This window comes from Thamnophis sirtalis, unplaced genomic scaffold, assembly GCF_051295495.1.
Source record: "Thamnophis sirtalis isolate CommonGarterSnake01/CBP01778 unplaced genomic scaffold, rThaSir2_p1.2 scaffold_7, whole genome shotgun sequence".
In the NCBI taxonomy this organism is placed as follows: domain Eukaryota; kingdom Metazoa; phylum Chordata; class Lepidosauria; order Squamata; family Natricidae; genus Thamnophis; species Thamnophis sirtalis.
Window position 1 is genome coordinate 39,339,844 of NW_028261387.1, and position 11,822 is coordinate 39,351,665.

Sequence of the window (11,822 nt, forward strand, 5' to 3'; positions counted from 1 at the left end):
CTTTCCACTTCTAGGTTGCTACTGCCTTATGGGGTTAAATACTACATTTTGGGTCTTGCCATGAACCGAATTCCAATTACCCTGTCTCCTTGGCTTTATTTGCCATTTTGGAAGTAGATAGAAGATTCCTATTATGCTGTGATATTTTAAAGGACCTGTGTTTAATTCTCAAAGCAAACCTTAACAAATGCATTATTTAAAAAGCTAGGAAGACATCTTTCAAACACTGAAAATATTTGAAACTACAGCAAAAAGTATAGAATAGCTTCCTATAGCTATTCAGAAATAAGTCCCTTTATTAATAGATCACGTCTGTTCTAATAGAATATTCTCTGGTTGCCCAGCTGTACCCTTTCATTTATTCAAGTGGAAAATCCATTGAATTAATACATGTGCTCCCATATTGTAGTTTCTTACGTCAATTTTGCAAGTCAGAGTACATTTGAATTTGATTTTCCTATGTGTTCTGTTTTTAATTAACACTATAATGGATTAGGTGATTCCATGGGTAGGAGATTTTATCCCTTCTACTCTCTCAACTACTTCTTCCCGAGTCTTGTTCCTCAGATTAGTTGGCTTATAACAAACAGCCTTCTTATCAACATGGCCATTACCCAGAAAGACCCATTTGAGTGGGGATGATTGGATATATAGTCTAAAACATCTGGAAGATATCAGGTTGTGGAAGGTGAGTCAAAGCTGACAATCCCTCCCCATTGACCTTTGTTTTGCGCGGCTTTGCGATAAGGCTGTTTAATTTTGCATGGTTGCTTATTACACATTGTTTTTTCTACCCCCCCCCACACCATGTATGCAGCTGTTACGTAAAAATAATTGTCTTATGCATACATGATCCATACCCAGTATGAAAATAGGTAAAAGGTAAAGATTTTCCCTGTCCAGTCACTTCCAACTTTAGGGAATGGTGCTCCTCTCCATTTCTTAGTTGAGAGAACCAGTGTTTTTCAAAGACATTTCCATAAGAATATATAGGTATGCAATTATATATATGAGAATATGCATTTAGATTTAGATTTAAAGTTTATTTATATGCCGCCCTTTTCCCTGGGGGGACTCAGGGCGGCTTACAACTTAAAAAAGGGGGGGGGGGAGACAAACTTTTAACATATAAGACAAATACATAATTAAAACACAACATTCATACTATTCGGGCGGGTTATAGTCTTAACCCCAGGCCTGACAGGATAGCCAGGTTCTGAGGGCTGTGCGGAAGGTCTGGAGGGTGGTGAGGGTACGAATTTCCACGGGGAGATCGTTCCACAGGGTCGGAGCTGCCACCGAGAAGGCTCTCCTCCGCGTAGTTGCCAGTCGACATTGACCGGCAGATGGGATTCGGAGGAGGCCTAACCGGTGAGATCTAATAGGTCGTGTGGAGGTAATTGGCAGTAGGCGGTCTCTCAAGTATCCAGATCCACTACCATGGAGGGCTTTATGGGTGGCAAGTAGCACCTTGAAGCGCACCCGGAGATCGATAGGTAGCCAGTGCAGCTCGCGGAGGATAGGTGTTATGTGGGTGAAACGAGGTGCACCCACAATCGCTCGCGCGGCCACATTCTGGACTAGCTGAAGTCGCCGAATACTCTTCAAGGGCAGCCCCATGTAGAGCACATTGCAGTATTCCAGCCTAGAGGTCACAAGGGCACGAGTGACTGTTGTGAGAGCCTCCCGGTTCAGGTAGGGGCGCAACTGGTGGACCAGGCGAACCTGGGCAAATGCCCCCCTGGTCACAGCTGACAAGTGATGTTCGAAAGTCAGCTGTGGGTCCAGGAGGACTCCCAAGTTGCGGACCCTGTCTGAGGGGTGTAGTATTTGACCCCCCAGCCTGAGAGATGGAATACTAGCCAAATTGGTGGGAGGGAAACACAAGCCTCCATCCTGGCTCCATCCTGGCTCTCCAGAGGTCATCGGTCAATGCGACCAAAGCGGTTTCTGTGCTGTAGCCAGGCCTGAAGCCAGACTGGAATGGGTCAAGATAGCTAGCTTCCTCCAAGGACCGCTGGAGCTGAAAGGCCACCACCTTCTCAACAACCTTCCCCACAAAGGGGAGGTTGGAGACTGGACGATAATTGTTAAGAACGGCTGGATCCAAAGATGGTTTCTTCAGGAAGGGTCTCACCACCGCCGCTTTAAGTGCGGGGGGAAAGACCCCCTCCCGAAGGGAGGCAGTAACAACCACCTGGATCCAGCCCCGTGTCACCTCCCTGCTGTTAGCAACCAGCCAGGAGGGGCACGGGTCCAGTACACATGTGGAGGCACTCACAGCTCTCATGGCCTTGTCCACGTCCCCAGGGGCAACATCCTGAAACTCAACCCAGGGATGGTCTACCAGATTATCCCCTTGTGCCTCGGCTGGATCTGCAGAATCGGAGTCCAACTCCGACCGAAACCGAGCAACTTTGTCCGCTAAGAACTGGACGTAGTCCTCAGCCCTACCCTGCAGGGGATCCTCCGTAACCCTCCTATTTAGGAGGGAACGGGTTATCCTAAACAGGGCAGCTGGGTGTGACTCAGCGGAGGCGATCAAGGTGGCAATATAAGCTCTTTTTGCCGTCCTAATTGCCCTGATGTATTCCTTGATGGACGATGTTAGAAGTGCTCAGCTTGATTCGGATTTCTTGGACCTCCATAGGTGCTCTAGGCGTCTCTTCCGGCGCTTCTTCTCCCGGAGTTCCTCGGTAAACCAAGGAGGCCTCCTGGATCCACTGCCTCGGAGCGGCCGTAGTGGCACAATCCGGTCAAGAGACTCCGACGCTGCCGAGTTCCAGGCAGCAACCAGGGTCTCCACCGGACTGTGGGCGAGAGTATCAGGAATAACCCCAAGCTCCGTCTGGAACCTCAAGGGGTCCATAAGTCACCTGGGGCGGAACCACCTGGTAGGTTCCTCCTCCCTACAGTGGAGGTTTGGTCTCCGAAAGTCAAGCCTCAGTAGGCAGTGGTCTGACCACGACAGGGGTATGATCTCACTACCCCTCAGACCAAGATCACAAGTCCACTGCTCCGAGAGGAATACGAGGTCAAGCGTGTGACCCGCTGAGTGGGTTGGGCCCCGAATTACCTGGGTCAAGCCCATGGCTGTCATGGAAGCCATGAACTCCTGCGCTCCATCAGAGTGTTCACCGAGCGAAGGCAAATTGAAATCCCCCAGAACCATAAGCCTGGGGAACTCAACTGCCAGCTCGGCTACCGACTCGAGGAGCGAGGGGAGGGCTGCTGCAACGCTGTTGGGAGGCAGGTACGTTAACAGCAAACCCACTTGACCCTTGAGGTCCACCTTCACCAGCAGGGACTCACACCCGACAAGCTCCGGAGCAGGGATCCTACGAGGTACTAGAGACTCTCGGATAACAATAGCCACACCTCCACCCCTTCCCTGAGCTCTCGGCTGATGGAGCACCTGAAATCCTTCTGGGCACATCTCTACGAGGGGGACTCCTCCCTCCGGGCCCAGCCAGGTTTCAGTAATACATGCCAGGTCTGCCCTCTCGTCTAAAATTAAGTCCCGGACGAGGGGAGCCTTGTGAATTACAGACCTGGCATTTAGCAACAACAGCCTGAGACCAGGGTCCTGATTACTCGCGCCATCTGGCCTTGGAGTGGGACTCATAGGGCCCGAAGGAGGGATCTCTGTGACGTAGCGAGCCCTCCTTCCCCGGTAATGGCCAGCCCTAAAGTCCCCGCCATATCTGCCCCTCCCTGTTACGACCGTGATGCTCCGGCCCACTCCTGTGTCCGTGGTTCCCTCAACCACCCCTATGGCTCCCGCGTTCCCCGGCAGGCCCTCCGAATCAAGCACACTCATTTGTTCACTCAGACAGTCCCCACGTGATAGTTAAAACACATAAAATACAGCAAAATAGATCAATAAAAGTGGGACCATTCACTCAATCACATGCGTATCCCATGCATATCCCATACAAAAGAAAGAAAGAAGAGGAGAAAAGAAAAAGAAGGAGAAAGAAAGTTGCGCAGTTATTAAAAAAGGTGCAAGTTCTGGGAAGGTCCAAAAAGTCCAGGATGGTTGAGGAAAGGAGAGGGCCTTCTTACGTACTGTAAGTACCCCCACTCGTCCAGTAGTGGCGCTATCTGTGGCAGCAGGTCCAAGGCGGCATCAGGCAACGATGGCCGTGGCACATGAAAGTGCAGATAAAAGGGCAGATGAAAATGCAATCCAAAAAGTCCAAAAGCCGCACTCAGGGAGGAGTCAAGTCTCAAACAGCAAAAGGCCCTGCAGTGGCAACGGCCCAGTGGAGGGGAGAATGCACCGACAGGGGAGGCCAAGCCGAGGGGAGAGGAAGGGGGGTGCAATAGCAGCAGATGAAAACAACCTCCCATTCTCTCCCAGTGCTGTCCCAGGCTGACCGCCTTCTCCCTGGGGCGATGGATAGTCCAGTGCAAATCTAAAGACTCCTCACAGTCCTCACGGTCGGGAAGGCGCAGCTGAAAGTGCCGAAAAAGCTGAAAAACGCCGCCCAAAGGCATCATACGAGGGCCGCCCAAAAGCAGCGACCCAGCTGTTTGCTTCTTCAGCTGTTTGCTTCTTCTTCAGGTCCCCTGGGGCTCGCTCTCCTACAGGAACCTCTTCCCGCACCGGCCTAAGAGAAACTGCAGTGGGAGCGGCAAAAACTAGCCATCCAGCCTAGCCACTTTGATGTTGGAATCCAGCTACCCCTTCCTCAGAGCGAAGCGTAGCGCAGATGTCAGGGGAGGGAGGGGAAAGGCTGCAGCGGCGATGGAAAGCCAGCCGCTTGGTTCGCCTAGCCCTGATGACAGCCCCTAAAAACCGAGCCGCCGCGTTTTCAGGAACGGCCACAGCAACCAGAGACACAGACAAGGCAGATAAAGTAGCAGAAGGGGGGGGGAGATTCTCTCAGCCAGCAGATGGGGGAGAGTCGAGACTCTCTCAGGCCAGCCGGGTTGCAAACGAACCTCCAAACAGTATTACCCAACGTCTCCAGCCAAGTTGGGCCGCGACGCCTCATTCGCATTCCTTAGTAGTTTCTCCACCCTCTCCTGCTTGGCAACTTTCAGACACTCCTTATAGCACTCCAGGGACCAATTTATCCTCAGTGCTGTATCTTTGAACTCAGCATCCATTGCATACAAGCATGCCCAGTGACCCTTAAACCAAATTTTTATTCAACTACTTTGTCTTCATTATCCACTGAGCCCAGTCATGTTTAGAATAGAATAGAATAGAATAACAAGAGTTGGAAGGGACCTTGAAGGTCTTCTAGTCCAACCCCCTACTCAGACAGGAAACCCTATACCATTTCAGACAAATGGTTGTCAAATCTCTTCTTAAAAACTTCCAGTGTTGAAGCATTCACAGTTGTTCCACTGATTAATTGTTCTATCAGGAAATTTCTTCCAACTTCTAGATTGCTTCTCTCCTTGATTAGTTTCCATCCATTGCTTCTTGTCCTGCACTCAGGTGCTTTGGAGAATAGCTTGACTCCCTCTTCTTTGAGACAGCTCCTAAGATATTGCTGCTATCATGTCACTCCTAGTCCTTCTTTTCATTAAACTAGACATACCCAATTCCAGCAACTGTTCTTTATGTTTTAGCCTCCAGCCCCCAGTCAACTTTGTTGCTCTTTTCTGTATTCTTTATAGAGTCTCCACATCTTTTTTACATTGTGGCGACTAAAACTGGATGCAGTATTCCAAGTGTGGTCTTACCAAAGCATTATAAAGTGATATTAACACTTCAAATGATCTTGATTCTATCCCTCTGTTAATGCAGCCTAGAACTGTGATGGCTTTTTTGGCAGCTGCTGCACACTGCTGGCTCATATTTAAGTGATTGTGTATGTTTACTGTAGCTTCAATCACAGGAAACACTTTCAACTGAACAAATAAGTAGCTGATTTCTGAGAACACCAGTTTATCAGTGCTCACTCTCTTTGCATTATGTTTCTCCAGCTTCCATTGCTCCATGAAACAAGAGAAGCAAAAAAAAAAAATCCCTTTGATTCATTATTGCCCTGTCCTGTCAAGCTCATGAGATGCAACGATGCAACAAGCAACGAATTAGCGAACACCTAGAAGTAAATAAAGTAATAGCCAAAAGCCAACATGGGTTTGTCAAAAACAGATCATGCCATACTAATCTTATTGCATTCTTTGACAATGTGACAAAATTAGTGGACCAGAGGAATGCCGTCAATATAATTTACTTGGACTTCAGCAAGGCATTGATAAGGTAGACCATAACCTACTACTAGACAAAGTAGAAAAATGTGGGTTAGATAGCATCACCACCAGATAGATTCGTAACTGGCTGACCAACCGCACTCAACGTGCAGTCCTCAATGGAACTGCATCTACATGGAGGGAGGTATGTAGTGGAGTACCCCAATGCTCTGTTTTAGGCCCAGTACTCTTCAACATCTTCATCAATGATCTGAATGAGGGGATAAATGGGGAACTCATCAAATTTGCAGATGACACCAAGATGGCAGGAATAGCCAACACTCCAGAAGACAGGCTTAAGATACAGAAGGATCTTGACAAACTTGAACATTGGGCACTATCTAATAAAATGAAATTCAATGGTGAAAAGAGTAAGGTTCTACATTTAGGCAAGAAAAACGAAATGCTCAGGTACAGTATAGGTGGTACCTTGCTCAATAGTAGTAACAATGAGAGGGATCTTGGAGTCCTAGTGGACAACCATTTAAAAATGAGCCAGCAGTGTGTAGCAGGTGCCAAAAAAGCCAACATAGTTCTAGGCTACATAAACAGAGGGATAGAATCAAGATCACGTGAAGTGTTAATATCACTTTATAATGCCTTAGTAAGGCCACACTTGGAATACTGCATTCAGTTTTGGTCGCAATGATGTAGAAAAGATGTGGAGACTCTAGAAAGAGTGCAGAGAAGAGCAACAAAGATGATTAGGAGACTGGAGACTAAAACATATGAATAACGGTTGTAGGAACTGGGTATGTCTAGTTTAATGAAAAGAAGGACTAGGGGAGACATGATAGCAGTATTCCAATATCTCACAGGTTGCCACAAAGAAGAGGGAGTCAAACTATTCTCCAAGGCACCTGAGGGTAGAACAAGAAGCAATGGGTGGAAACTAATCAAGGAGAGAAGCAACTTAGAACTGAGGAGAAATTTCCTGACAGTTAGAACAATTAATCAGTGGAACAGCTTGCCTCCAGAAGTTGTGAATGCCCCAACACTGGAATTCTTTAAGAAGATGTTGGCTAGCCATTTGTCTGAAACGGTATAGGGTTTCCTGCCTAGGCAGGGGGTTGGACTAGAAGACCTCCAAGGTCCCTTCCAACTCTGCTATTGTATTAAGATGCATTAGTCCCCGAAATCCTGATAGCATAGCAAAGCTGCATTTGAAGATATTCCCTCAGAATGAGCATGAATCAGGGAAACAGAACATTGGAATAGTGACAGGTAGTTAGGTTCTCCAGTGAGAAAGAAATGCCCCAAAGCACAGAATGACCTCATTGGAGTTTCGTAGGAGAGGTAGAGGAAGGAACCGAAATATTAGTTTTCAAGGGCTGGTGAGGAAGTGGAAGTTTTAGACTTTTGTAGTGCATTTTTGCTGGTGTGTTGCTGACTTCATACAGTAGGCAATGATGTCTGTCAAGCAGACGTGGACTAAAATTATCATATGGTACATTTAAAAAAAAATTAAACAACAATTTTACTGCATATCTGCTTGACAGACATTTTTGCCTACTATAAGAAGTCAGCATTGTCATTTTAAAAGCATTTTAAAAGAGACACGGTGGCTTTGTGGCTAAGATGCTGAGCTTGTTGATCAGAAAGGTTGGCAGTTTGGTGGTTCGAATCCCTAGCGCCACATAATGGAGTGAGCTCCCATTACTTGTTCCAGCTTCTGCCAACCTAGGAGTTCGAAAACATGTAAAAATGCAAGTAGAAAAATAGGAACCACCTTTAGTGGGAAAGTAGCAGCGTTCTGAGCACCTTCAGTGTTTAGTCATGCCGGCCACATGGCCACTGAGACGGACAGTGCTGGCTCTTCAGCTTTGAAACAGAGATGAGCACCGCCCCCTAGAGCCGGGAACGACTAGCACATATGCGCAAGGGAAACTTTTACCTTTATCATTTAAAAAAAAATCTGAAAGCAGAAACTGGAGTGTTCTTGTTTTGGCTTCACTGAGACTGAGAAATACAAGGAACTGGATACACATGATGTGAATGTTATACAGTAGTTGTTACCTTGATTCTGGTGAATAACCAGAATCCTTATACACAAATCCTTGTATCATGATAAAAAAAACAAAAAAACAACAACAGCCATTTCAAGAGTTGTCTACTGTGGTTTCTATTCTATCCACTAGTGACTAGGCTAATGGGCACTGTGATATAAATGGAAACTGCCACTGTAGGGCAGTCTGGTTTATATGATCAGTTTTCTGATATATGATGGGTTTTCAGCTGTACCAGCTGTATCTGTATGTATACACTGTATTTTAATGCACTCTTGTATGCAACCTACTGTAGAGTCTTGTGAGATGGGTGGCCATATAGTGTGATAGATAAAGAAAACTGCATAATGAAATTAGGTCTCTCTATTTTTACTGAATGATATTCTATGGAACATGTACATTTTCTTGTTATGCAAAATTATTAATAAACCAGACCAGATAAATATTTTCATTTTCCTGCAGACTGACCACATTTTACATTCTAGAAGGCAACTTTCCCATATGTACAGTTCCTATTACTAGATTAGGGAGCCTTAATTAATACCAGACTTTTAAAGGATATATCACAAATTTGATTAGAGAACCATTTTCTTATTTCTTCCTACTCCATGCATATTCCTGTTCTTTGACAAAATCAGGAACTTAGAACCAGACTAACAGAGAAAGAGAGAGGTCAGCTGAGGAACTGTGCTTGGTTCAAAATTACCCACTGAGTTTCTGTGGAAATTCTCAGTCATCCAGGTCATAGTTGTCTCAAAGGTGTTTTTTTCCCTTCAAAAGGCAACTGGACTGTTTGTTTTTTCTTTGAGGAAGAAAAAAGCTTCAAAGAAAAAAAACATTCCAGTTGCCTTTTGAAGGAAAAAAACAACAACTTTGAGATATCCACTGAGTTTCATGGCAATGGTCTCACATGTAGGTGAGTAAGGTGGGATGAGATCTAGGGAGGCAGAAATAAGGGAGCTGAAGTCAATATGAAAGTTATGAAAAGCAAGACATCTGTTAAATCAGAGTTCTTTGCTAGATATTAACTATTTGTCTCAATTTTCAATTGCCCTCTGTACCCATTTTGGGACAACACCTACCTTAGGTCAATTTACATTTTAAATCAGGATAAGAATCATTTCATGCTTCTTGATCGTACCCATTCTAGAAGTTTGGTGGATAGCACATTTCACTGGAATCTAATTTCATTGTATTAAATGCAAACTTCCATCACATTTTGTGATTTCAGCATCAAATCGTACTCTCCCCCTCCATCTCTCTCCTACTCCCCACCCCCGAGCCTCTAACTCCTTTTTTGAAGATCTGGAAAAAAATTATGTTGTTATGCGCTTGGTTTGTTTGCCTTAAAATAAATACTGCACTTAACCAATATAGCTTGCTTTTCCAGTATTTGTTGTGTTTCTTCTGCCCTCTAGTGGTAGAAGCAAATGCTGATGTAATACTAAGCAAATGCATCTGCTAGAATCTTCAAGCTTGGATCAGCAAAAAGAAACAGGTTAATCATAACTTCAAATAACCAGTTATTCCATCTTTCCAGTCCAAGGATTTTTGTGGTGTAAAGAAAAGTGAATAATGGTGGGAAAACATACAATAATTATAAATAACAAGGACAGATGACCTGATAATTCAGCTTGAAATGACCAAATGTACAATCATAATTTTCTTTAAAAGAATCCAATAGTTCTGAGTTAAATTTACAGTTTTTTAAAAATGTGCCAAATAGTAGTTCCTGCTATAGACCACATAGGTAATTTTCTCAATGATGATCCATTTCTACCCAGATCCTTTGGTCTTCAAGGACATATTAAAGTGAGAGTACAGAAGATCAGATCATATGCCTTTTAAAACCTATGTATGAACTTCCTTGAGGCAATTGTGTACACTGTGCAAAATTCTGTATTTAAATTGTGTTCATTTAAACATTGAGATAATTCATGCTATTATTAACATTAATTATTAACTAATAACTATTAACTTATTAACATAACTTTCGAGATCCAACTTGTCAATATTTCAGAAAAAGATCTGGCTGAAGGCAGATATTTCCATGTTTCCTTAGACATAGTGTAGCTGTGCTTGAAGATCACAGAGTCCTATCCTTCCTAGTTTTTTCATGTCCCTCCAGTTTTTGTACCTTAAAATTGTACCTTCTTGTGCCATCTGCTTTCCCCTTTTCTATTGCCAGATCAAGCTGGCAAATTTCCCTAGGATTTCATACTTTGTAAAACAGTTCTTATCAATAGCTTCCCTACAATACACAAGGAAGCAAACAGGTATTCCAAAATTACTGTAATTGCTGATGGACCATGAACTTCCTCATCTCTTTTATTAGTTTCTTCCTGCAGGTTGGTAGGATCAAACTGAAAAAGTAAGGAAAATGAAATTTTTTCTCTCTTGAACACTTTTCCTGGTTGTGACTGCATATTGAACCTAACAGCAACCAATTCAGAATCTCTGCAGGAGTTCTAAACTACCATAAGATAAATTCCTGGCTATTTGATAAGTTGCCCTATGGATTTTTAAGCTGACTACTATTGTAGTTGTACATTCAGGCATAGAAAACATGCTACCTGTAGGTGGTGCTGCCTGGCCATGGAATATAATCATTGATCCACCCTGGCAAAAGCCACACACGGAATTGTTTCTGATTCCTCTATACTGAGGGCTTTAGAATCAAGGCTGCATATTTTTCTTTTAGCCTCATCATGGGTATGACATTAACTCTCTTCTGGGATATGTGACAGATATGCATGGGGGATGATACCTGTTGCTTTTCCCCTCCATCTCTATGTTAACAGGGAGGGAGCGGCTATCTCTACACAATCTGAGACCTGATTTGTGCAGGCCTTCTGGTCCTCTGAGAGGTTTTGTTGTCCACTAAATGTGTTTCTAACCTCATTACAGGCCTTACTGATTTACAGAAGAAGGCAGCAGATGCAGGGGAGAATATTGCCCTCAAGCTCCATGAATGTGTTTAGCAAGTGCACCTGGCTCCTATAGATCAGGGGAGAAATGGCTGCTCTTTGCTTGTGTTAAATACACCTCCTCCTCCTCCACCACCACCACCACAATCTTAAGCCACCAGGCATACTTCCATCCCCTCACTTTATCTACCTAGATGCTCTGCAAAGAGCAAAGGCTAGACTGAGAGAAAGACTTGCTTGCAAGAGCCAGCTACAATTGACCTGAGACAGTTTGTTATCCGAGACAAAGATGGCATCTTCTCCAATCCATAATACAAAGAAACCAGATGAATTGAGCTCTTTTTCTGTGACAGTTGCTGCTGAAGCTCCACGGATAAAGCTGGAGAATATTAAGTAATAATAACAATAAAGAATTAGGTAAATGTTCCTCATGTTGACCGCTGTGTAATTTCTTAAATGTCTTCATGGAAATATCTCTAAAATGGTCATCTTTGTGTGCTAGCTTCCGTTTCATTTGAGGTTGCCTGTGTCAGGACTACAACAGCTAGCATTCCAATCAGCATGGTCCTGTGGGACTATAGTTAACTTGAGGTTAGAAAGTAAGATTATGTATTTTAAAAGATAAAAGCAAAAGAAAGTGAAAAGTGAGGAAATGATGATTAACAAGGAAACTTTC

General features: G+C 44.3%; 1 protein-coding gene across 3 annotated transcripts in view; it reads left to right on the forward strand.

Annotated features, from left to right (window-relative positions):
* Positions 1 to 11,564, forward strand: part of BTBD19 (BTB domain containing 19) — a 56,592-nt gene extending 45,028 nt beyond the window's left edge. For all 3 annotated transcript variants that reach the window (XM_087719757.1, XM_087719756.1, XM_087719758.1), the window contains one exon: positions 11,127 to 11,564. In XM_087719757.1, the coding sequence (XP_087575883.1) occupies positions 11,127 to 11,222 (96 nt within the window). In that variant the 3' untranslated portion in view covers positions 11,223 to 11,564. The remainder of the gene's footprint in view (positions 1 to 11,126) is intronic.
* Positions 11,565 to 11,822: the final 258 nt, after the last annotated feature.